A 27,586-nucleotide genomic window follows, 5' to 3' on the forward strand; every position below is an offset into this window, starting at 1 on the left:
TGTATCCAGGAGAATCTTGGATCACTTTTGCTTTCTTCTAACTCCCAGCTGTGATGAAGAAGGGGGCTGAGGATTGACAGAGGTGACAGGATTTTCCTGAAAAGGGGAGATTCCTATGCTATGTGGTTTAGTAAGATAATTAAGAGTATAGAATAAACAAAAATAATTATTAGATTGTTGGTATTTTTCAGTTGCATTCTACTGTCCACAGAATATTAATAGCAAATCACAAATATTGTTAAAATAGGATGTAACTAAAGCAAAAACAATTTGAATGTAAATGTTCTTGTTTCCGTGTGTAATTTACAGTTTAAGCAATGTGTTTGTTGGTCTTAAAAGAGATTTGTATTTTTTCATTTCACATTTGCCAGATGATCGATTTAGACTTTTCTGCCTGCAGTTTAATTTAAGAAAATTTGTAGGGTGAATCATGGGTTGATTTGAACTTGGAACTTAATTGACTGGGGAAAATAGTCAACTGTAACAGTCAACTGTCATCTATAGGCCCCCGAATAATGATCTGGAGGTGGGGCGGGCTGTTAACGCGCAAATAAGTGCGGCGTGCAGGAATGGGACGGCCGTAATTATGGGGGATTTCAATCTGCATATTGATTGGTCGACCCATGTTGGACGCGGTGGGCTCGAGGAGGAGTTCTTGGAATGCTGCCGGGATAGTTTCCTTGAACAGTGTGTGTTGGAGCCAATGAGGGAGCGAGCTATCTTGGATCTGGTGTTATGTAATGAGGTGGGTAGAATTAGGGACCTTGCGGTGAAGGATCCTCTTGGGGAGAGTGATCATTGTATGGTGGAGTTTCTGGTGCAGATGGAGGAGGAGAGAGTGGGCTCCTGGACGCGCGTCCTTTGTTTGAACAGAGGGGAGTACGGTAGGATGAGAGAAGAATTGGCGAATGTGGACTGGGGGAGCGCGTTGGAAGGTAGGTCTGCTGAGGAGCAGTGGAGGATCTTTAAGGAGATCTTTCTTGGTGCTCAGCAGAAATTAATTCCGATGGTCAAAAAGGACCGTAGGAGGAGAAGTAATAAGCCGTGGATAACGAAGGAGGTGAAGGAAAGTGTTAAATTAAAAGCAGAGGCGTTTAGAGTAGCTAAGAGTAGTGGGTGAGAAGAGGATTGGGAGAGGTTTAAATGTCAACAAAGATTGACAAAGAATTTGATAAAGAAGGGTAGGAGAAACTATGAAGCTGGGCTAGCGCTTAATATAAAAAAGGATAGCAAAAGTTTTTATAAATATATAAAAAGGAAGAGGCTGGCTAGGGTGAACGTTGGTCCCTTAGAGGATGAGAAGGGGGACTTAGTGGTAGGGGATGGGGAAATGGCTGAGGTCTTGAATAACTTTTTTGTTTCGGTCTTCACGGAGGAGGACGTGAATAATTTGCCAGGTGTTAGAGATGGAAAGGTGGTAGGACTGGAGGGTCTCAATGACATTATTGTTACTAGAGAGGCGGTGCTCGACAGACTGGAGGGGGCTGATTGTGGACAAGTCCCCAGGACCGGATGGAATGCATCCGAGGGTTCTGAAAGAAATGGCAGAGGTGATAGTGGATGCCTTGGTGTTTATTTTCCAAACGTCGCTGGATTCCGGGGAAGTGCCGGAAGATCGGAAAACGGCTAATGTTACGCCGTTGTTTAAGAAGGGTGCCAGGCAAAAGGCAGGGAATTATAGGCCGGTTAGTTTAACGTCTGTTGTAGGTAAAATGTTAGAATCCGTCATCAAGGAGGAAATAGCGAGGCATCTTGAGGGGAACTGCTTGATAGAGCAGACGCAGCACGGTTTCATTAAAGGGAAGTCGTGTCTGACAAATTTCCTGGAATTCTATGAGGATATGAGGGGGATTGAATATAAAAGTAGGGAGGTCTTGCTGCAGCTGTATAGGGCATTGGTGAGGCCGCAGCTGGAGTACTGTGTGCAGTTTTGGGCGCCGCACCTGCGCAAGGATATTTTGGCCTTGGAGGGAGTGCAGAGGAGGTTTACTAGGCTGATACCGGAGTTGAGGGGATTGAGCTATGAGGAGAGGCTGAATAAACTAGGCTTGTACTCGTTAGAGTTTAGAAGAATGAGGGGAGATCTCATTGAGACGTATAAGATGATGAATGGGATGGATAGGATAGAGGTGGAGAGACTCTTCCCGCTCAAAAAAGACAGTAGGACTAGAGGGCACAGCCTCAAGATAAAGGGGAGGCGGTTTAGAACGGAGTTGAGGAGGAACTTCTTCACTCAAAGGGTGGTGAATCTCTGGAATTCTCTGCCCGTTGAAGTGGTGGAGGCTGCCTCGCTAAATATTTTTAAGACGCGGGTTGATGGGTTTTTGATAAGTGAGGGGATTAAGGGTTATGGGGAGAGGGCGGGAAAGTGGGACTGAGCAGCGACAGATCAGCCATGATCTTATTGAATGGCGGGGCAGGCTCGAAGGGCTAGATGGCCTACTCCTGCTCCTATTTCTTATGTTCTTATGTTATGTGTCTAGGGCGGTGGATAGAGGAGAGCCGATGGATGTGGTCTTCCTTGATTTTCAGAAGGCGTTTGACAAGGTACCTCACAAGAGGTTATTGCAGAAAGTCAGGGGACATGGAGTTGGGGGTAGGGTGTTAGCGTGGATAGAGCATTGGTTGTCAAATAGGAGGCAGAGAGTGGGGGTCAATGGGTGCTATTCGGATTGGCGGTTGGTGACTAGTGGAGCGCCCCAGGGGTCGGTGCTGGGGCCTCAGCTATTTACCATTTATATAGATGATCTGGAGGAGGGAACCGAGTGTATGGTGTCGAAATTTGCTGACGACACCAAGATTGGTGGAACGGCAAATTGCACGGAGGGTATGGAGAGCCTACAGAAGGATCTAGATAGGCTGGGCGAATGGGCCAGGAACTGGCAAATGGAATTTAATGTTGGCAAGTGTGAGGTGGTCCACTTTGGTAGGAATAATGGTAGGAAGGATTATTACTTACGTGGCGAAAAACTGCAGCAGGCGACGGTGCAGAGGGACGTCGGGGTTCTTGTGCATGAGTCGCAGAAACCCAGCTTGCAGATGCAGCAGGTGGTCAGGAAGGCGAATGGGATGCTGGCCTTCATCGCGAGGGGGATTGAATATAAAAGTAGGGAGGTCTTGCTGCGGCTATATAGGGCATTGGTGAGGCCGCAGCTGGAGTACTGTGTGCAGTTTTGGGCGCCGTACTTACGCAAGGATATTTTGGCCTTGGAGGGAGTGCAGAGGAGGTTTACTAGGCTGATGCCGGAGTTGAGGGGGCTGAGCTATGAGGAGAGGCTGAATAAACTAGGCTTGTACTCGTTAGAGTTTAGAAGAATGAGGGGAGATCTCATTGAGACATATAAGATGATGAATGGGATGGATAGGATAGAGGTGGAGAGACTCTTCCCGCTCAGAAAGGACAGTAGGACTAGGGGGCACAGCCTCAAGATAAAGGGGGGATGGTTTAGAACGGAGTTGAGGAGGAACTTCTTCACTCAAAGGGTGGTGAATCTCTGGAATTCTCTGCCCGTTGAAGTGGTGGAGGCTACCTCGCTAAATATTTTTAAGACGCGGGTTGATGGGTTTTTGGTAAGAGAGGGGATTAAGGGTTATGGGGAGAGGGCGGGAATGTGGAACTGAGCCACGACAGATCAGCCATGATCTTACTGAATGGCGGGGCAGGCTCGAAGGGCTAGATGGCCTACTCCTGCTTCTATTTCTTCTGTTCTTATGTAATTTCAACTATTGCCCGTCTGAAAAGTTAAAGATAAATACAGCTATCTGACCAATCTTGGGGTGTTGCTCTAATAGCATGTCTTTATGATTCTCCACATTATAATTGTAATTTGAGCAACATTAATGTGTTTATTCTGCTCTTGTAGAACATAGAACAGTACAGCATAGTACAGGCCCTTCGACCCTCCATGTTGTGTCGAGTTATGTCTGAACCCAGAATCAAGCTACCCCAGTCCCTATCATTCTGGTGTGTTCCAAGTGCCTATCCAATAACTGCTTAAAAGTTCCTACAGTGCCCGACTCCACTATCACAGCAGGCAGTGTGTTCCACACCCCAACCACTCTCTAAGTGAAGAATCTACGTCAGACACCCCTCCTATACCTCCCACCATGAACCTTATAGTTATACCCCCTAGTAACAGCTACTTCACCCGAGGAAATAGTCCCTGAACATCCAGTCTATCTATCCCCCTCATCATCTTATAAACCTCTAAGTTAAGACAGTTGTTTTTACAATTACGAATCTTTTGTTATTATTTCAGCAAAGAAATTGTCCCAAGTATGTGTTTGAAACAGACTTCTCACTAATTTAAATTATTTCTCGTTGCCCACTTTATTGGCTTACTCTTAAATATCTTTGCTCCAGTAAGGCCTCCCCCTTTTTTTTGTTTAAGTTAGAGCTTCTCAAATTTTCGCAGTAGTTCATCTCCTTTACACTTGGAGCCTGTTTTCAGCTGTACTCTTTCATAAGAACATGCAGAACAAAAGTAAGAGGAGACAGTTTGTCTCTTCAACCCCATTGCCATCATTCAGTAAGATTGTGGCTGATCTTATGCCTGGACCATAGCTTCCTGCACTACCGTCATCGTGTAATTCATTTAAAATCCAAAAATGTCTTAAATATACATAACAATTGAGCATCCACACTGCCCTTTTGAATGAAAGCATGTTGTGATCTTGGGTGTTTGTTCATTGTTGCAGTATTTAGCACCATTTGCAACTCCACAGATATCCATATGAATCAAACCTGGAGAACATTTGAGCTTGGAATCATAGAGTAGAATTGAATCATAGAATATCTAAATTGCAAAAGGAGGCCATTTGGCTCATCAAGCCAGCACCCACAACAATCCCACACAAGGGCTATCTCCATAACCCCACGTATTTACTCTGCTAATCTCCCTGACACCAAGGGGCAATTTAGGATGGCCAATCAATCTAACATGCACAACTTTGGAATGAGAGGGGAAACCGAAGCACCCAGAGGAAACCCACGCAGACAGAGAGAACATGCATACTCCTCACTCCTCTGAGACTGGAATTGAACCTGGGTCCCTGGAGCTGTGAGGCAGCAGTGCTAACCACAGTGCCACCATGCTGCTCAAGGCTGATATGTGGCAACTAGCATTTATGCCACATAAATGCACTCAATGGCCATCTCCCCATTGTTATTGTCACTGCTGAATTCCCCACTATCAGTATACTGGGGGTTATCATTGACCCCGAAACTGAACTGAACCAGCCACAAAAATACTGTGGCTGCAAGAGCAGGTCAGAAAATGTGAATTCAGCAGCAAAAAAGACTCTCCTCCTGATTCCCTAAAGCCAGTCAGGAGTGTAATGGTATATTTTCCACTTGCCTAGAGCTCTAGCAACACTCCAGAAGCTTGACACCACCAGAGACAAAGCAGCCTGCTTGATTGGCACCCTGTCCTCCACTTTAAACATTCATTTCCTTTGTAACATTGTGTGCCATATACAAGATGCAGTGCAACAACCCATTAAGACATCTATGACATCATTTTCCAAACCCATGATCTATACAACCTAGAATGACCAGGGCAGCAGATGCATGGGAACATCACCACCTGCAAGTTCCCCTTGAAGCCATTCACTACACCGATTTGGGATTATATTGCTGTTCCTTCACTGCTGCTGGGTCAAAATCCTGGAACTCTTAATAGCACTGTTGATGTACTTAGATGCAGCAGTTCAAGAAGCTGGCTCCCTACAACCTTCTGAAGGGTAGTTAGGGATGAGCAACAAATGCTGACCAAGCCAGTGATGCCCACATCCTGTGAAAGGATAAACTTTAAAAAAAAACTTGTTCATTTACTACTTGCATAATGCATCTATGTGGCAGTCTTCAATTTTCAGATCTAGCATCCATGGTGACCTTTTAATGTAGTGTCACGTTAGGGGCAATTTTGCATTGCAGACCCATGCCCACTCAGAAATGTATTAGGACTGTCCAAAGTCGGTTCGTAAAAGACCGTATCCAATATAGGAGATTTTCATCTTAAGTTCTAGACTGAGTTTTAGCCCAAGTCTTAGTCAAATTGTTATCCAACACCGTGTCCTATTTTGAATTCCTATGGCTTTTAATTTAATTAGAAAATTATCTCTCAAAAAGCTTTCAAAAGCTTGTACAAAGTACATGACAGGAAGTTACACTAATTATCTGCCCATTCGCAAAGATGTTGAGAGTTATGTCGACTTGTGCAGAGGTATCTGCTGATATTAACTTACAGCCTTCTAGTTTGGAAAAAATGTTGAAAGAAATTGTCTGTAACCTTTTGCATTTTGTTCTTGTGTTTAAATTCTACACAGTTGGACTAGTGCAGTGTTATCTAGTTGAAGTCACTGACTAGCTACAGGTATGGTAGTGGCTGCACTATTTTAGCCACATGGACTTTTTTTTAAGCAGGAAAGGCTTTGTATGGACTCATTTAACAAAGATAAATGAAACTTGTGTATATGTCTATCATATCAGTGACCAAAAATGCTTGCACACTTGTTTTCCAACCATTTTACCAACAAACCAAAAAAGTTGAAGTTGATTTGTACAAATTAAATAGTTGAGTGCCTGAAGGATCACGACTGGAGTGTTTTCTGTTCCTAATTCATAGGAAGTCTTGGGCACAAAAATTCCCAATCAGATTGGTTATTGTTATAGTTGTAAACTGAGGGAATACAGGTGGTAGGAATGGAGGAATTGATTGAGTCAGGGAAGAAGATGAATGGGAAATTCTCTGAATTAGTTAATTTATCACTTTAGACCATTACTAAAGAAAGTACACCAAGCTATATTGTCTGATTAGTAAAGTATAAGTGAAAGGATGCTGTGCTGATATTGTGTGGCGATGTATGTTTTTCTTGTAGCTGAAGGCAACTATAGTGAATTGACAGGGGTTCTTAAGCTGAAAGCATTTCTGGGCTTTCTATGCTTTTGCTGACTGTGACACAAACCTGTGATAAGAACACTTCAAGCCGTGCACTACCATACCTACTAGTATATACTGACTGATGATAACGTAATTGAGGTCTGTAAACCACACCTTAAAAATCTTTAGTAATGATTTGAAATCATCTAGAACAGAAATTTGCAAAGGCTGGCCTAAATCATAATGAAAATGTTTTGGAGAATTTCAAAATATTGCTCTTAATGAGTAATTGTCCATCTAGGAGTTTGTGACTGACTTCAAACCATTTGTCTTGTTCGTCATTGTCTTCAGTCAGTATAACTTGGTCCTGTTGTGATTACTTAAATATTTTGTAATTTACTCAAATCTGCTGGTTTTTGCCAAATGCCATCCCAAGTAAAGATTGTAATTCTGTGCTGATATGAGAGTGGATCAGCCCTGAAAATTGAATTTTCCCACTCATTTGACATTTTATGTAATAACTTTGGAGTGCTTCCAGGTCAGTTAAGGACAGGGCAGATGCTGGGAAAGCTGAACTGCTCTGTTTTTGCCTGAAAAGAACAACTGCACCCTAACTACTTTTTTCTATTGCAAAGCTTTCTTTTTCTTTTGTAAGCAAGTGAGGTTAGTGAAGGCACAAATGTTCAAGGTGTCCCTTTTTAGGTTGAGAAACAGTAAACACATTAGCCTGCGTGGAATTTATTATCTGTGTATTTTGATCAATAAGTTACTGCCTCTGTGACCCACAAGATAGAAAACCAGTTTTCTCAGTAAGGGCTGGATTCAAAAGCAGATATGCCCCAGGAATATGTTAATGCTGTGCACAAAGTACCAAGACTGTTGATTTGGTTGATCTTAGTCAGACCATTCTGGGGTCTGTGAAGGGGTGGGGCAGGAAGTGAATGGAAAACGTGACAAGTAGCCTATTGCAAGAAGGAAGAGTGGCGTATTTATTTTGCACATTGTCAGATAGCTAGATATTTTAAGAATGGGTCCAGCCAAGTGTACTTCAGAGGATTCAATTCTCTGTGGTAAATTCATATAATTGGCAACACACTGAGATCATTGTTTGCAGTGTGGATGCCTATCATAGTAGGTTGTCTCCTGATAATGTGCCAGAGTTTGTTAATGCAAAGAAATGGTTTTGACTTTAAAAGCATCTTGTGGCATGATAAGACTAAACAACTATTGGCAGGTGGAAGCTAACAAAATGGGTTATTCAAGTTAAATTATGTACAAGGGAGAACAATAAATGCGACCTTACTCTTTGATTCCCATGGTGAGCTTAGACTTGACTCTATCTGCTGGTCCATGAACTTGGACTCATGTTCCACCAGCACTCCATATTCTTGCACCTATGTTCATCTGCCACACTACAACAGGAAGACTTGTGTATTTAATTTGCACATTGTCAGATAGTAGATGCTTTTAAAATGAGTCCAGCCAAATGTATTTAGGAGGATTCCATTTTCTGTGGTAAATTCATATAATTGGCAACATGATAACAGACCTAATCATTGTTTCCATGTGAATGCCTGTTGTAATAGGTTGTCTTTTGATAAAGCCAAAGTATGTTAATGCAAATAAATGGTTTTGACATAAAAAGAACCCTATGGCATAATTACAAACTCAGTTCCTCAGCATTAGTTATGTAAAGACTTCAAAGCTTTTTGGTCAAGTACACAACGTAGCTTTGTGAAGGCTTGCCAATGAAAGAAATAGACAACTTAACTGATACAGCGCAGAAGGAGGATGTTCAGACCATTGTGTCTACATTGGCTCTTCAACTGAACAATTCACTACGTGTCATTCTCCTGTCTTTGTCCAGTAATGCTGTATTCCTTTTCAGACAACAGTATAACTCACTTCTGAATGCTCTCTCCACCACACTCTCTCTTGGATAGTGGAATCCAAACCATAACCACTTGCTGTGTGGAAAGTTTTTTCTCATGTTGCTTTTTCTTCTTTTTCTTTACATCTGTACCCTTTTGTTCTTGATCATTTCAGGAATAGGAACAATTTTTCCATATCTACTCTGTCCAGACCCCTCATGATTTTGAATATCTCTAAGAAATCTCCTTTTTCTCATCTTCTCTGAAGGAAAACAGTCCTGACTTCTGGAATTAGTCTTCATAGCTGAAGGTTCTCATCTTGGAACCATTCTTGAGAACCCATTTCCTTTAAATGTCTTAATGCTTATCAGATTCTAAGAAACATGCTCTGATGAAAACTATTTTAACTTCTTATTGTCTGATTATTTTTATTATTTTCTAAAAATAATTTGTTGTTTAATATTCTATTTTATTTATCTATTTTGCTGTTTAGCAACTTGCTTTGTCTTGCTGCTTCCGTGTTCTTAATCTGTAGATCTGATTTAGTGACTAGTTCCAACACAAAATATACACACTGTTTTTGAAGGAGATATACATATAATATATATGTATACGCATCTTGAAGGGCCAGGTGGTTGAACGGTGCACAATGAGCCAAAACGGTCGCAAGTAGTCAGGGTTAAAGCAAACAAGAAATACAGAACCCTGCATTTGGACTGCAGGTTGTTTTGTTGTTAAGAAAGGATGTATTTTATTGTAGTTAGTTTGAATTTTTTATTCTGAATTTAACTTGATTTCAAATATTTACTTCAAAATAAAATTTGTTGTATATTGTAAGATGAATTGCAATAACTAGGTAATTAAGGGTGCAGTTGAACATTTTTATGGCACTCAAATGTTTAGATAATGCTGGCCCTGAAAGTTATATTTTTGAATTGGATAGTATCACATAGAACTGACTGGCTTCAAATAGGTATTGATGCAGCTTTTAGCACTTACCCTTCAATCCACCCAACTCTGTTAAAAATGTACTCAATTCTGTCAGCAGAGTTGGGTGGATATTCAGTATTGAATAGAATTTGTAACATGAGTGATTTAAGCCTGCTGCATTGTGAAGTAACCTTACCTGACAAAGGTGAAACCATGATCAAGCAGGTGGTTCACCCAGGACGAGGCTAGTCCATTGCACTTCGGGTGTGCGGACGCCTGCAATGTCGCCAAATGCAGGATACTTGACTGCAAAATTTGTGAAGTAGTCTAAACGATAGCTTCTAATGTTGCTGTTTAACAAATCTGGCAGCTTGTCACCATATAGTTGCATCGTACTACATAGGTGCTTAGGCCACAAATACAATATGTTAGAATCTGTTGCAGTCAATCTACAGCATGCCTCTTTCACAGGAACATACGGAAGAAAATAGGGCCAAGAGTACCATATCCCATAGAAAATAGTTAAAGTTGCATAGGAGGCTGGAGTTCTCCTATTTTTATTTAAGCTGCAGGGTTGCATGGAAAGAAGACTATGTCCCATATAACAGTAGCACAAACACCTACTGTTATAATCAATTTCCCTTGCAATAAACAACTATGTTCCATTTGCCTTCCTAATCATTTGCTGTACAGGCAGTCTTTGGACTTGTGACACAATTGGTTTCTGGAAACTGTGACATAAGTCAGGAACTAAGTTTATAAATGGGGGATTAGTTCCTGAACCCTATTTTCACTGAAAAGCGATGTTCCATTTCCATCAACTTGTGGCCATGACACTGTGAACAGAGTGTAAGTAAAATCAAATTTTTTTTTTGTAAAACAGATATGCAGCTCACCAGTTTCAGTTACTTAGTTTTAAACTGGGGTTTTTGTCTGTGATCTATATCTGAGAAGCAATTTGCCCTTCCTGAACTTATGAAAGGCAGAACATAAAAGAACATAACTGTTCGCTGTGGCATTGTATACTTGAAACTGATGTTGTAAAGCTGAAATGAGGTGTAAATTTATAAATGTTGTAAGAGCTGTTCTTAACTTGAACATTGTAAAGTCATGGGTTACCTGTACTTGCACACTAATTGTTTTGTGATCCATGTACCAGGGGACACAGACCCCTTGGTATCATGAGTTCTGCAATCTCACCCCATTTAAATAATATACTTCTTTATTCTCACTGCCAAAGTAGATGAGTTCACTTTTTCCCACACTACTCAATCTGCTAAATTTTTGCCCACTCACTTAACTTATCTGTATTCCTTTGCAGACACAACTTACTTTACTACTTTGTGCCATCAGCAAATTTAGCAATCATACATTTGATATGTCAGCACATCAACAATATAGGTTGTTAATAGTTGACGCCCAACACTGATCCCTATAGCACTTCATTCGTCACATTTTGTGAGCTCAAAAATTACCCATTTATGTCTACTGTTTCCTGTAGTTACCCAATCCTCTATATGTTATCCCCTACATCAAGAGCTTTTGTATTCGCAGAATTTTTTTTTGTGGCACTTTGTCAAATGCCTTCTGAAAATCTAAATAGGTCCACAGGGATACCTCTTTATCCACATTGTTTGTTACTTCCTCAAAGAGCTCTATAAATTAAACAAGATTTCTCAAAATCGTGTTGACTCTGCCTGATTGCATTGAGGAATTTCTAAGTGCCCTCCTTAGTAATTGATTCCAGCATTTTTCCTGGACAGATATTAAGCTAACTGGCTTGAAAAGAGCTTCTGACCATATATCTGCTTCATTACCAATACCCTAGTTTCACATCCATAATGTGGCTCAACCCTTGTTTTCCTCTACGGAACTGAATTAATAATTTTACAGATAGACCCCATCCAATGACCTGGGTGAAAGATCAGTTTCACATACCCAAATTCAATGATGTAATAATCTGAGTGTGTTAATTTGGTTTTTTACTGGGTTTTTAAAAAAGTTTTTCTCAGCTCAATTCTCTGTCTACTGTTCAGTATCTCTTAAAATTTCAGAGGTCGAGGTTTTTTCCCCCCAGGTCAAATATGGTTGTGGAATATATGCTCTAGAGAGAAAATATTTATACAGGGTTATTGGGGGAGAAAGCAGAGGTGTGGGACTAATTGAATAACTCCCCCAATGGGCTATCACAGGAACAATGGTTCGAATGTCCTTCCCCTGAGCTGTATTGTCATCAGTTTGCTAATAGTAATATAGGAGACTTATCAGCCTGAGTCCTGAGCATGTTTTTTGAAGTGCCAGTGTTCTATCTGCCAAACAGTGAAAGAAGATAATGTTACAGGATAATAGTCAACATGTCTTTGCTGTGCTCAGCTTTGTATCAGATTGATAGTCTGAATTGAGTTCCAATATGTGGAGCCCAGCTGATCATCGTCAGCAAGAGTTCTGCTTTGCCATCAGCACTAATTCAGAATCTAATTTTAAACCATTCTAAATGCTACATGTTTTTATTTAAAAATAAATGTCAGTATGAGGAAAAAAAATGACTAGGGAAGCTAGCCTGAATTTGGAAACAGGTGATGAGTGGTCTTCATGTGTGTTGAGAGTCTTAGATAACAGTCTCAGACATTCTGGGGTATACTATGATGGGATCCAGTTACATATATAGCTTTTGATAATTGGAGGCTCCTAAATGCCTAGGTCTCTTCTGTCTGAATTTGCTGGAGAAATTTTATTTTGTAATCTTACAAAACTGAATAATTACTTGAAAGTTTCACTCCACTTTATGAATTAAGTTGAAATCTGCAATTAGTTTCTTATTGTGGGAACGGGGACAAATATTATGACTATTATCACTGATTGTAATCAGTGTCAAATGGTCCACCTCTAATCTGTAACCTTGTCAATGAAACATAACTGACAAACCATTTGCTAATCAAATACTGATTGAATTCTTCAGTCTCCCATCTCATTGATTGACAACTCTGCTAATGAAATACGTTGACAAAGGACTCAGTAACCATATGCAGCCAGACCTGGACAATGCTTAGACTTGGGCTGACAAGTGGCAAGTAAAGTTTGCGCTATGCAAAAGCTAGGCAATGACCATTTCTAAGATTTTCTTCAGTGGTACTAATGTGTATCATCTGCAAGGTGCACTGCAGGAACTCACCAAGCCTCCTGAAATAGCACTTTCTAAACCCATACCATTACCATCTAGAAGGACAAAGCTAGCAGGCACGTGGGAACACTACCACCATTTAAGTTTTTCTTCAAACCACTCACCACCCCAACTTGGAAATATATTACCATTCCTTTACTGTCACAAAATCCTGGAGCTCTCTCCATAACAGCACTGTGAGTGCACCTACACCATATGGATTATAACAGTTCGAGAGGGTAGCACACCAACCTTCTCCAAGGCAATTACGGATGAACAATAAATGCTGCCCTAGCCGGCGACAGCTACATCCCTTGATTGAATGAAAAAACTTTATTATTTTGGTTTGTTTTTATTTTGTTTGATTTCTGCAGCATCCCTCAGTTAATGGTATTACTGCATTTGTTCCATGGCATTAGGCTATGCTTGGTTAATTAAGGTGACTATTATCGACTGGAGTAAAAATAATGCAAATTGGAATTTCGGAAATACTTGACAAAGTCTGTTAAATATCAAGAGGACTGGTAAATAGTTGACATAGTTCCTTTTATTTAAAAGGGAGCATAGAACATTTTCAAACAATTATAGACCATCGAGTTTAACATGGATGGTAGGAAAAATAAAGAATCCCTATTAGAGAGAATGGAAGAATATGAGAAACAAGAAATATAACAATGAATAGTCAGCATGGATAACAGAAGGGAAAATCTTGCTTATTGAATATTTTCAGGAGGTGACAGAGCGTGGATAAGAGTTGCTAAGGTACTCCATAATAGATAATGTATAGAGTCAGTGAATGCGGAGTCAAGGGACAAGTGACAGGATGGATTTCTAGCTGGCTTCAAATTTAGCCCACAAATGTGAAATAGTTCATTATGTAGGGGAATAAGAAGGTCAAATTTCTTGAAAGGTGCAAGTCTAGGTGGAGTAGAGGAACAAAGGATCTTGGAGTACAGTACATCATTCATTAAAAGTTGTCAGATTAGTAAACCAAGCAGCAAGCTTTATTTTTAGGGGGAAAGAATTGAAAGTAGTGAATTTATGATAAACCTATAATGAATCCTGGTTAGACCACACTTGGAGTACTTGTACAGTTCCGGCTGTCATATCCTAAAAAGGAAAGAGGCCCTGCGGAGGGTTCAGAGAAGATTTACAAGGGTGATATCAGAAATGAATGGGAATATGTATTGGAGAAAGATTGACAGGCTGGGTTTTGCTACTTTTTCAAAAGAAGTGGATAAAGTGGTTAAGAAGGCATATGGTATGCTTGCCTTTATTAGGTGAGGCATTGAGTTTAAGAGCAAAAAAGTTAGGTTGGAATTGTATGAAACGTACAGCCAGAGTATTGTGTGGAGTTCGGCAATCCACATTATAGGAGGGATGTGATAGTACTTGAAAGGATGCAGAGTAGATTTGCCAGGATGTTGCCTGGGCTAGAGAATTTTAGATATGAAGAGAGACGGAATAGACTGAAGTTGTTTTCCTTGAAGCAGTGGAAACTGATGGGGGACATGATGAAGATGTATAAAATTATGAAGGGCATATATAGAGTAGGCAGGAAGAAACTTTCTCCCTTGATGGAGAGATGATTGACTTGGGGACATCTTTTAAGATAAAGGGCAGACAGGATGCACAGTGGTTCGCACTGCTGCCTCACAGAGCCAGGGCCTTGGGTAAAATCCCAGCTTAGGTCACTGTGTGTGGCCCTTTGTTTGTGTGGGTTTCCTCTGGATGCTCTGGTTTCCTCCCACTGTTCAAAAGACATGCTTTTTAGGTGCCATACTAAATTCTTCCTCATTGTACCTGAAGAGGCGTTGGAGTGTGGCGACTAGGGGATTTTCACAGTAACTTTATTGCAGTGTTAATGTAAGCCTACTTGTGACACTAATAAATTTTAAAAAAGGAGATTTAAAGGCCATGTGCATAAAATCTTTTTCACCCAAAGGGTGGTGGAAGTTTGGAACTCACTGCTGAAAGGGTGGTGAAGGCAGAAATCTTAATAATATTTAAGCATTTAAATGTGCACTTGCTATGCCAAGGCATACAGGGCTATGGACCAAGTGCTGGAAAATGGATTATCATAGTTCATAGAATTGTATAATTAAACAGTGCAGCAGGAGACCATTTGGCCCATCAAATCTGCACTCTCTGTTAGAGCATATTGCGTAGGTCCTATCTCCATCTCCCTACATATTTACACCATTAATTCCCCAACCCACACATCTTGTGGTGTTAAGGGACAATTTAGCATTGCCAATCCAACTAACCTGCACATCTTTGGACTGTGGGAGGAAATCGGAGCACCTAGAGGAAACCCACGCAGACGACATCCACAACCCTTTCCTCGTCGATCATTTTTGTCACCTCAAAAAACTCAACCAAATTTGTGAGGCATGACCTCCCTCATACAAAACCATGTTGTCTATCGCTAATGAGACTATTCAGTTCTAAATAAGAATCTTCTCCAACAATTTCCCTATCATGGACATCAAGCTCAATGGCCTATAATTACCCAGGTTATCCTTGCTACCCTTCTTAAATAACGAGACCACATTTGCTATCCTCCAATCCTCTAGGACCTCATCTGTGCCCAATGAAGAAACAAAGATTGTGGTTGTGGAGGGTCATTCATCCCAGCTCCAGGACATCTCTGCAGGTGTCCGAAGCCCAGCCATCTAAAGCTGCTTCATCACTGACTTCCCTCCGTCATAAAGTCAGAAGAGCAGATATTCGCCATGTTCAGCACCATTCATAACTCCTCAAGTTGAAGCAGTCCATGTTCAAATGCAACAAGATTTGGACAATATCCAGGCATGGGCTAACAGGTGCCAGGTAACATTCGCACCACACAAATGCCAGGCAATGACCATCACCAATAAGAGCCGCTCTTCTTGACGTTGAATGGTGTTATCGTCCCTGAATCCTCCAATGTCAACATCCTTGGGGTTGCCATTGACCAGAAACTCAACTGGATTCACCACTTTAGAAAAATGGCTACAAGAACAGGTCAGAGGCTAAGAATACTGCGGCGAGTAACTCACCTCCTGATTCCCTAACGCCCATCCACCACCTACAAAGCAAAAGTCAGAAGTGTGATGGAATACTCCCCACTAGCTTGGATGGGTGCAGCTCCAACAACACTCAAGAAGCTTGACACCATCCAGGACAAAGCAGCCCACTTGATTGGCACCACATCCACAAACATCCACTCTGTCCATCACTGAAGCTCGGTGTGTATATATATATATACTAGTGCTATTATTTACAAGATGTACTGCAGCAATTCACCAAAGATCCTTAGACAGCACCTTTCAAAGCCATGATCACTTGCATCTAGAAGGACAAAGGCAGCAGATACAAGGGAACACCATCACCTGCAGGTCCCCTTCCAAGCTACTCACCATCTGACTTATAAATATATTGCCGTTTCTTCAGTCGCTGTGTCGAAATCCTGGCAGTGGAATAGCCAATAAATGCTGGCCAGCCAGCAACGCACGTGTCCCACAAATGAATAAATAAAAATCTACATGAGCATCAAATATCTATACTGGGGAGCCAAGAGTGTCGCCTACAACTTCTCTTTGCAACCTTTATCTCGATGCCAGTAGTATCACTGAAGTGTAGGCCTGCTTGCCAACCAAACTGCCACTGTGAATTGGGTCTCCCCTCAATCAGACAAGGATTTTCTTGACTTAACTTTGCTTCTATTGACCAAAATTCAGCAGCATCTTCCAGGAAAATAGCACTGATTATCAACATCAGGATTGAATAATTGAGTTTTGCATCAGGATAAAAAATAGGTTAAAAGATCTGAGTAGCACAAGAGCTCATGAAAATACACCCGCTCCCATGCTTACATCACATGATCCCCTCCCCCTCTCCCCAACCGCCATACCCCAAACACTAGCACAGTAACCAGCCCTGCTCCATTGGCCCTCTTGGTCTCATTTCCAATGACTGTAAAACGGAGGTAAGGAGCCTCTATGACAGAAACACAATAGTTTGAAGCTGCTACTTGCTTTTGTCGTTCAGCTGCATGACTTCCTGGTATTTCCTGTGAGTTATGCTTGCCTGTCTTTGCCTGCACAGGGTTGGTGCGCAAAAGTCCCACTCGTTGCTAAAAGTGCTTCCTGAGGTTAAAGAGCACATTGGGTTCAGAATTGACTTTTGTTGTTGCCGTCATCAATTCAATGAATCCACAGCTGTCTCACAATAGTGCCTTCTCTATTGTTGCCTCAGAGGCAGCCCGCAATCCCGAATGCTTTTTCTTTGATCCCATCAGGGGTCATGTCCCATGGTTTGGGAACACCTGCCTTATGGAATTGGCAGCTGAGTGGGTTGAAAGTGCTTTCTTACCTTTTCGATCAGATTCAAATCCAATGCAATTTGATGAATTAAAAGCTTTGTTTGTTTGCTAGATGTAAGGGTACAATGTGAAATTCATTTGGACGGTCTGAATCTACTTTTTTTCTTTCTCAGAATCTAGTTTTTTTTTAGTGAGCATTGACAAAATGGTACCCAATTCAGTTTTAATTGACAATCTTGCTGTGAGATTGTAGGATTAATAATTTGGGAAATGGAAAAGATGATATACAAGTGCAATAGGTGTTGCAGTTTGTGACTGAGAAACAGTGCCACGGACCCAGGGTCAATTCCGCCCTTGGGTTCCTGTCTGTGTGGACTTTGCACATTCTCCCTGTGTCTGTGTGGGTTTCTTCCCACAGTTCAAAGATGTGCGGGTTTGCTTGATTGGCCATGCTAAATTAATCCTAGTATTAGGGGAATTAGCAGGGTAAACATTAGAGATTGCAGGAATAGGACCTGGGTAGGATGTTAACGTGAGTTATCTTGATTCTGACTGTGGATGCCTCAAAACTATTTTTAACTCTTGGACGCAATTTAAGGCATTCATCTTTTGTTTTGGAAGGTAATTTCAACTACCAACTGCATTTATGATGCAGTTGTTGTATTAGTAATTCTACCATCCAGTAGTCATACAAAGAAAGTTCTCTCTAACTGCCAGATCCTTTTAAATGCTGAAACATGAGCAATATTATCATTGACAAAGACTGAGTCAGAATGATCACATGAGCGCTTGTTCTTGTTTACTTGAAGATGACTCAATGACTTTGTCTTATATCAATGATGTCTAAGTTTAATTTTAACTCTGGATTTTCACAGTAAAATAATATCAGAAGGAATAAGTAGACAAATTGAATTGGATTCTCATAATTGCGCTTGTGTGGGTAGTCGAAACCTATGTTCTGACGGACATTGAACCACAGTCCTTTGGTCTCCAGTTGCTATTAAATTGGCCTTTCCACAGGAAGGCTAGTGTTATCAAGGTACTTGTTTGACTTTTTGCTACTGAGGCACATCTTTGGGGCAATGTAGAGGAAGCTTTAAACTGAAAATTGAACTATGCTATATATTACCTGACTGTAAGAATCCTATCACCTCGAATATAAAGTTTACAACAGATAAGGATTCATAACCTCATCTTCCATAGTGACAGCATCTGACCTTGAGGTGAGTGAATCTTTTCTCAGGTTAGCATGTAAATATGTTGGGGCTGATGTGTGGAAAAGACTAACTCAAGAAATGGTAGGACATCTTTCTGAACTCTTGTCCTGGAATTGAATGTCACATCCTTAGTGTGAAAAGGAAATGAGCATTCAGATGAGCAATTTGCATGAGGTGAAAAATTGGTGCATTGGCTACCCCATTTTACTTTTGTTACTGACACTTGACTTCGCACTTTCGCTTCAAGAAAAATGTTCCAAATTCAGAAAGCCCAGCATTATGTTGTAACTGTTAAGGATTTATTTTTTGGGTTGTGAATATGAATGTTCAAAAGTTGTTTTCTGTTCCCTGCTTTAGGCTCGGAATGTCAATACTGGAGAGATGGCAGCCATTAAAGTTATCAAGCTGGAACCTGGTAAGTAATCATCAGTCTCAGTTTAGATAATAAAGCTATCCTTTAAATTGTTCCTTGTGATTGAATGTATTATATTTATGTTAGCTTTGAACATTACAGGAGTGCACACATCATGGTATTTAAATGTTTTTCAGCAAACGTTTTTTGCTTAGTTCTTTAAATGTAATGAACTTGAGATAAATGTTATATAATTTATAAACACCATTACGAAATGCAAATTTTACATAAATATTCTTAATTTCTTCAATCTTCCAAATAACACAATTCTTCAGATATCCTAGTCATGGGTGAGTCGTATTTGAGAAATTTCATTGCAGTGTCACACTGCACATCAGTGGTCAAGAACAGGAATTGAAATATTTAAGGGTAATTATAGATATGGATAATCCGTTTAAATTGTGATTCTGGTGGTTACCTGGGGCTATGGAAAATACCAGTAGAATATTGTCAGATAGCCTGTACTGCAAATTGCAGCATTTGCTTTTGTGGATCAGTCTGAATTTTACTCTGACCGTTTATTACAGTAGTTTCTTACCACCCTGAGGAGTTGAATGGTGATTGTTGTATGCTGCCTGTTGGAAGGAATGAGTTTAATAGGCCATGTGTTCAATTGTCATTCTAAGGATTTCTCCTTTCAATTTTATCGAGCTAAAGTATCAGAATTATCTTGAATGGAGTAGGGGAAAGATTTAAATGTTCAACAAGGCCAGAAATATAACACATGTAAATAAATTGACTCGCAACCAAGGTTAGAAAAAATGTCACCTAGCATTTTCATGCAGTGAGTGTTAAACCCGTGGAAAATTCATATGAAACTGACAAAATAAAAGATAAGCAATTAATTTAAAAACAAATGACTTCTGCTAACTATAACAGTACGATCTAGAAACATAGAATCTGAGCTAAATCAATAATGCAAAAGATCAGGGAATTTTAAAACAAGCCATCACTCTCCAAACTGTTTAAATTGTGTTTCATGATCATTGCTGCTTCAATTCAGCGACATGGTTGCACAGTAGCTAGCACTGATTCCTCACAGCTTCGAGGGCCCAGGTTCAATTCCAACCTTGGGTGACCATCGGAGTGAAGTTTACAGATTTTCCCCTGTTCTGTGGGTTTCCTCTAGGTGCTTCGGTTTCCTCCCGCAGTCCAAAGATGTGCAAGTTAACTAAGATTGGCCATGCTAAATTGCCTTATAAGTTAGATGGATTAACCATGTGAAAGGTGTAGTGTTACATAATAGGGTGGGGGAAAGAGCCTGGATAAGAAACACTGCCAGAAAGTCAGTGCAAGCTCGATGGGCTGAATGGCCTCTTCTGCATTGTAGGGATTTTTGATTCTATGAATTGATCTGAGTCAGAGCCTGTGTCAAAATAAGCATGTCCGCAGGTCAAACTTGAGAGATTGTGCTGGTTTGGGAAGGCACCTATAAATTGCAGTTCTTTTCATGCGTTTTTTAAAGTTGATTCATATCAAAAAATACTTAATTTACTAAGAAACAGAGTAGGCAATAAATGTATTAATTGTTTAGTATTTTGCAATAATTTTACTTCAGGTTACTTATGACTACTAAAAATGTTTATTTTTTGGTTTGTCATTTTTAACTGTATTAATAAAACTTTATCAGGTTAAAGTAGTTCTGAATAGAAGAAGGTGATAATTACTCCTATCACACTGTACAAATGTGCTGGTTCATAAAAGATTTTAAGTTAGAGATTGTAAAAATGTATTTTGGGAGAAACTTTGAAGTGTAAGCTAACTAGTGCAATTTCAAGTGCATTTTTGCTCAAGTTTCCAATGGACCCAAAGTGAAAACTCTTCCAAAACTAGTGAAAATAGAAAGGTAAATCAAGCCTTTGATAGCCTTCCTTCTTATGAGACAGTGGTTTGTGCTTTTATTGTTTGTGTTAAACATCAGCTGTTATAATTCAGGAACCTCCCTCTCACATGCTGCCTTTGATGAAGAGGAAGCTAGTGGCTTGAGAAGGTGCAGGGTTCACTCTCTTCTGTTTTCTCTGGTGCTCTTTTTGGCCAGATGAGCTTTTTGTTTCATCTTGTCTCTTCCACTGCACCTCTAAACAGTCAGCCTCTTGAGGTTATGATCAGTGGCATCTGCCTCTCAGTTGTCTGCGTTGATGTCTGTCATTTTTATATCTCAATTGAATGTGCCATTATGGCAGAGGTATGGATGCCCAGCAGGTCATGATACAGCACAGATGCCATTGACTTAGCATTAAGCTTATACTGATGGAGTTAAAATGCTTCAAAACTCCTGAGTTGGTGACCTAGTCCAGCCAAGTGTTGACAAGGATATGTCTGAGCCAATGAAGGTGGCAGCTATTCAGCCTTTTCTCCTGCTTAATATGGTGTCAAGGTCTGCCTACTGTGGAGGGGGTCGCAGGTTTGGCAGATTAGTAATTTGGTGTTCTTGATCACTTCACTTTGCTTTGTTCTACCCACTTTTACTCAGCTGGGGCATAATAGGTGCAGCCTTTGAAATATGTGTGTTGAGCTCAGCATCAGATGAGGAATTGCTGAGGATTGTGAGCCTGCATATGTGAAGCTATCAACAACCTCGAGTGTTATATTGTCAATGCTGTTTGGTGGTATGGGAACACCCTGGACCATGATATTTGTCTTTCCTATGCTGAATGTCAAGCCAAGTGGGAAAGAGTCTGTTGGAGGTGTTTCTTGGTACAGAATGTGAGTGCTTAGAATGACTCTGAGAACCTGGTGTAATTTTGTCTTTGATCTCACTGCGTGAAGCTGAACAGCTTTGTCTATTATGGTATATTAGTTGGAACTCTTGAGAATGAATTGAAGGCATATGCCAGTAGCAAAGAGAAGCATATAATAACTGTTGGGGCTAGAATGCAACCTTGTTTGACTTCACTGTAGATTTCAAAGGGTTCTGATGTAGTTCCTTATTGCTAACCTTCCCTGTCACCTTCTCATGGAAAGAGGAAATCACCCTGAGCAGCTTTGGAGCACAGTTGATTTTCTTCAGTTTAAGTAAGACTGCCTTTGCTCACATGGTCAGATGTTTTGGTGGGATTGTAGGCAATGTATGGTAGCCTCCTTTGTTCATGGCATTTCTCCTACAGCTGCTAGATCTTGTCAATTGTTAGCCTTCCAGTTCTAAAACCACACTGGGATTTGGCATGGTAATGTTAAAATAGAGTATTGCTGAAAATAGCTTTTGTATGATGCTCGGTATGTAGACTGCATGTCCCAAAAACTGGTGAATTGTATCAAGTGGCATGTCCTTTCCGCTGTTTGCAACAGGCATCCAGCCTGTGATTGAAAAACTCAAAACATGGTGTCCAACATTAGATGTGATTGTGCAAAAGCTTTGACAAAATATCTTTTCGGCAAAGTGTTATGTGCTACCAAATGACTATTAATATTGAAATCATTGATTTAGTTCAGTCTATGAATGACATTGGTGAAAATTAAAGTGGATCAATGGGAAAACTTCCACATGATTTACCAACATTGGAAAGATGTGTTGTGGTGACCTGCCTAAGGGTTGGTCCTCTGCTCACAACTCATGATCCTCCACATCCTTATAGAACCTCCCATTTTCAATTTCAATGTTCAATATGATTAGAAAAAAGAATACTCCCTGTTATCTTCCTCGTGCTTAAAGGAAACGTGAGTCCTCTTCCCTCAGCTCTTTTGCTTATGGACAGCTGTTATCCCTCGATTCTAACTCTTCTGTCAACACAACTGGAAATTACGCAGTTGGCCATGACTCGTAAATTTGAGCATAGGACCCTTGCCTGGGACTGGGGTGACTTGCCAGAGGGCAAGGGAAATATCCATGGCTTGTCAAAGGCTGTTTCCCTAAGGCTAATCAAATAAAAAAAAATTGTTGACTATCCAATAGAAACTTGTATGTCAGCTAAAGACTGACTGAAGAAAATAAACTGGACAGGGAAGGGGAGTGTTTGTAAAAACAGAAAACCTGGTACTCAAATTAACATTGCTGCAGTATAGTGGTTATTCACTCAAAATTCATTTAATCTAAGAATTTGGTTTGTGTTTTTAACCGTGGCAAAAATGACGAGCTCCACTAACAAATGCAGAAGACAATAAGACAGTCAGCTTTGTTGGTGGACTGAAGTTCACAGACACCCTTGAACATCATTGAAACAAATTGATGATCACATCACATTTCCAACACTGTCACAGTTCATTTTCGAAACAGGTGAGATTTTGTCTCCATGAATATGACACAGCTAATTTTTTAGGTAATAGATCTCATTTCATCAAGATTTGACGATCCAATTCAGTATAGAGGTCTACCTGAAATATTTGAGGCAGCATTGAATGGGTGAAAAAATAAACATAAGATCTCTTGTTGTTTTGGAACCACATTTTCCAGAGATCAAAGGATTGATATGCAGATAGTGGTCCCCAGTGGAAGAAACTCATTTGAGGAACACCCTTCCCTGCCTTTTCTCCAACCACTGCTGCCAGTCCTAGCACTTGCAATGTAAATGTCAAACAGCTGACAATTAAACATGATGGCTGGTTGGCACCTAGATCTCACTAAGAGGAGGGTTATTGACAAGTTGATGGATGTTTTTGACTAACATTTATTTATAAATTTATGTGAATAAAAGTTCAGTCTTTTGCTGAACTTGATCTGAATGACCAGATGGAATCCAAATGTATACCATCTTTTTGCAAAGAGGTGCGAATTATGTGTTGGAGCTCTGAATGCAAAGGAATACTTCACCTTCCTAAAGTACATAAACTGTTGTTTGCTGAGGAATAGGCACCATAAATCTTCTTTTGTCCTTTTATTCCCTTTAATCATGTGTGCTAGAGACCTGGGTCCATACGTGCATAAGTCATCGAAGGTGGCAGGATAGATAGAGAAGGTAATAAAGCATGCAGTATATTACACTTTACGGGCTTAGAGTACAGGAACAAGGAGGTTATGCTGAACCGTTTAAGATACTAGGTAGACTTCAGCTAGAGTACTGTGTATAGTTCTGGGCACCATATTTTAAGAAGGATGGTGAATGCATTTGAAATATTGCACAAGAGATTTACAGAAATGGTTCCAGGGATGAGAAACTAAATGAAGATAAATTGGAGAACTCAGGACTGTTCACCTTGGAGAGACTAAGAGGAAATTTGGTACACACGTTCAAAAATGTGAAGGACCTGGACAGAATAGATAGGGAAAAACTGTCCCCACTTGTATAAGGATCGAGAACGAGAGGGTGCAGATTTGAAGTGGTTTGCAAAAGAAACAAATATGGAATGACAAAAACCTTTTTCACACACAGTGATTTGGATGTGGAATGCATTGCATGGAAGTATGGCCGGATCAGTCAAAGCATTCGAGGGTGTTAGATGATTGTTTCTATTCAAACAATGTGCAGTGTTATGGAGAAAAGGGAATCACAATGATAATTCAGAGAGCAGGTGCAGATTTGATGGACTGAATGGCTTTCTTTTCTGTAATTCGGTGAATTGTGTTTTCACCCTTGCCACAGTTTGGAAATGGCCATTATCTAAGTCACAAATGACAGTTACAGCTGCACAGGATATCATAAACTGTACCTCTTATCCTTCTCAATCTGCCTAGAGCCTTTGGCACAGTTGACCACCACCATCTCCCTCAATGTCTCCAAATTCTCTTAATTTGTCAGGCTTTTTGTCTGATTATATTGGGGCAATAGGTGGTGTCGTGATAATGTCTCTGCAAATGCTCAGGCTAATGCTTTGGGGACATGGGTGCAAATGGCAGCTGGTAAAATTAGATTTTGATTAATAAAATCTGGAATTAAAAGCTCAGTGAAAGTGACCATATTGTCAGTTGTTAAAAACCCATTAGATTCACTAATGTCTGTCAGGGAAGGATAGCTGTCATCCCTACCTGATGGCCTTGCATATGACTGCAGAGTCATTGCCGTATGGTTGACTCTTCTGCAATGGCCTAGCAAGCCACTCAGTCAAGGGCAATTAAGAATGGGCAGCAACTGCTGGCTTTGCCAGTGATGCCCATATCACATAAAAGAATAAATTTTAAAAATGCAGTGTTGGATAAGCAGAAATTTCCTCAAATGAAATATTGGAAATATTACTTATGCCCTCATCACATTATTTTCCATAGTCAGTGACACCATCCTTCTCCCTGGCGATTTGCTTGAGGTTGAACGTGACCATTGACAACCTTTATGGCATATTTGACATCTAACTCAACTTCTGACCATGTTTGCTACTTCACCAAGACTGATTACTTCCACTTCCGTAATATATCCCAACTCTGTCGTTGCCTTAGCTCATTTGCGCTGACAGCCTCATTCATACTTTGTTGCCTCTAGACTGGTTCTCTCCTGGCTGGCTTCCTATCTTCCAACCTTCATAAACTTGAAGCTTATCTAAAACTCTACTGCCCATATCTGAACTTGCTTCAAAACCCTTTTGCCCATTACCTGTGCACTGGTCGAACTATCTTTGCTCTTGGTCCAGCAATGTCTCATTTAAAATTCTCACCTTTATTTTCAACTCCCTTCATGGTCTTTAATGGTCTTCCCTTCTTGGAGTTTAATGCGGAGAAGTGTGAGGTAATGGAGTTTAATGCGGAGAAGTGTGAGGTAATTCACTTTGGTAGGAATAACAGATGTGTTGAGTATAGGGCTAACGGGAGGACTTTGAATAGTGTGGATGAACAGAGGGATCTAGGTGTATGTGTACATAGATCCCTGAAAGTTGGGAATCAAGTAGATAGGGTTGTTAAGAAGGCATACGGTGTCTTGGCGTTTATTGGTAGGGGGATTGAATTTAGGAGTCGCAGCGTCATGTTGCAACTGTACACAACTCTGGTGCGGCCGCACTTGGAGTACTGTGTGCAGTTCTGGTCCTCACATTACAGGAAGGATGTGGAGGCTTTGGAGAGGGTGCAGAGGAGGTTTACCAGGATGTTGCCTGGTATGGAGGGGAGGTCCTATGAGGAGAGACTGAGGGATTTGGGGTTGTTTTCGCTGGAAAGAAGGCGGCTAAGAGGGGATCTTATTGAAACATATAAGATGATTAGAGGTTTAGATAGGGTGGACAGTGATAGCCTTTTTCCTTGGATGGAGAAAGCTAGCACGAGGGGGCATGGCTTTAAATTAAGGGGGGGTAGTTATAGGACGGATGTCAGGGGTAGGTTCTTTACCCAGAGGGTGGTGAGGGATTGGAATGCCCTGCCTGCTGCGGTTGTAAATGCGCCTAGTTTGGGGGCGTTTAAGAGATCCGTGGATAGGTTTATGGACGAAAAGGGATTGGTTTAGGTTAGTGGGTCATTGTTTTTTAACTGGTCGGCGCAACATCGTGGGCCGAAGGGCCTGTTCTGCGCTGTAATGTTCTATGTTCTATGGTCTCGCCCCTGTAAATTTCTGCAAACCCTCCAGCTCCAAGTTTTTGAGATCTGTGTTTCTCCAATTCTGAGCTCTTACACATTTCTGATTTTTAATAGTTCCACAGTCAGCTACTGTGTCTTTGGTTCCCAGGCTCTAAGCTCCTTCTCAAAACCCCTGTTTTTTTCTTTTCTCGCTTAACACAATTCTTAATGTATTTCTTTGACCAAGCTTCTGGTGATCTGACATATTTCCTCTTGTTGCTGGGTGGCAAATTTTGATTGCTTGTGCTCTTGGGACATTTTACTAGGTTAAGGGTGCAATATCAATACAAGTTTTAGGAACACTTCCCTTGTCTTTCCCTCACTTTCCTGATCTATCTTCCAATTGAAGAAGGTGACTACCTGATGAGAATTTCAGCAGCAAGTGAGTTGAGATGGATAAAGTCAGGTGATGTTGTAAAGGTGGAAATAGATGTCTTGATGGTGTGAATATGTGGTTGAAAGCTTGCCTCAGGGTTGCAAGCAGTATGTTGTCAGAGAGAATCGGAGTTGGTAGCTAGGGAACAGTGTTTTGAGCAGAGATTGCAAATGTTGGCTTTAGTCTTCCAGTAATTAATTGGAGGACATATTTGCTTATCTAGAAATAATTTAGCTCGAGAGGTGGCAAGTAGAGCTGGGTGTAGTCAGCGTGCATGCAAAATATAATGCTGTGCTTTCAGATATCACTGAAGGGCAGCATGTAAATTGAAAATGGGAGGGGGCCCAAGGATTGATTGTGGTGATGGTGGTGGCATTTAACCAGAAAACTAGTGCAAGAGCAGTCTTATTCAGCTGGATAACAGTGGAGAGGTATTGGAGCAGAACGGTGTGATTGCGTGTCTAAGGCTGCAGACAGATTGAAAAGAGTGAGGAGAGTTGGTTTATTTTTGTCACACTTGTGGAGGATGTTTTTTGTGATTTTTCAAAAGAATTATTTCATAACCGTAGGAGGGATAGAAAACTAATGGAAGGTATTTAAATGTTGAGTTTTGGGAGGTGACAAAATGTCCAAAGGTTTTACAGAAGGGAAGTTGGAGACAGGGTGATAGTGATGGTGGAATTAAGATTTGTTTTTTGAGGGGGCAATGATGGTAGATTTAACGGAGAGAGGAACAAAAATTAAAGAGGACCATTAACAACATCTACTAAATATAGAGATCAGGACAGAAAGTTGGGTGATCAGTTTAATGGAAATGAGGTTGAAAGAGCAGCAAGTGGGTCTTGTGAACAGGATGAGCTTAGGCCACAAAGGGCAATAGGAGACAAAACTAGAAAGGTCTGAGTTCAGGGCTAGTTCAGAGGGAGTTTTAGTTTGAACAGTTGACTAATGGAAGAGAGAGAGGTGATAGCTGATTGGATGGTCTCGATCTTAGTGACAAAGAAAGCCATGAGTTTTTTTTTGCG

General features: G+C 40.7%; 1 protein-coding gene and 1 pseudogene across 12 annotated transcripts in view; both read left to right on the top strand.

Moving 5' to 3' along the window:
- Positions 1-27,586, top strand: part of LOC145350833 (mitogen-activated protein kinase kinase kinase kinase 3) — a 309,442-nt gene that overhangs the window by 54,127 nt on the left and 227,729 nt on the right. For 11 of the 12 annotated variants that reach the window (XM_080200175.1, XM_080200176.1, XM_080200178.1 and 8 more), the window contains exon 2: positions 18,723-18,780. In XM_080200175.1, the coding sequence (XP_080056301.1) occupies positions 18,723-18,780 (58 nt within the window). Of the gene's footprint in view, positions 1-18,722; positions 18,781-27,586 lie in introns of those variants that run through there. The other variant, XM_080200187.1, reaches the window with a different exon arrangement.
- Positions 9,871-10,010, top strand: LOC145351251 (U1 spliceosomal RNA; annotated as a pseudogene).

This window comes from Carcharhinus amblyrhynchos, chromosome 12, assembly GCF_965287045.1.
Source record: "Carcharhinus amblyrhynchos chromosome 12, sCarAmb.v2.hapA, whole genome shotgun sequence".
NCBI lineage: Eukaryota > Metazoa > Chordata > Chondrichthyes > Carcharhiniformes > Carcharhinidae > Carcharhinus > Carcharhinus amblyrhynchos.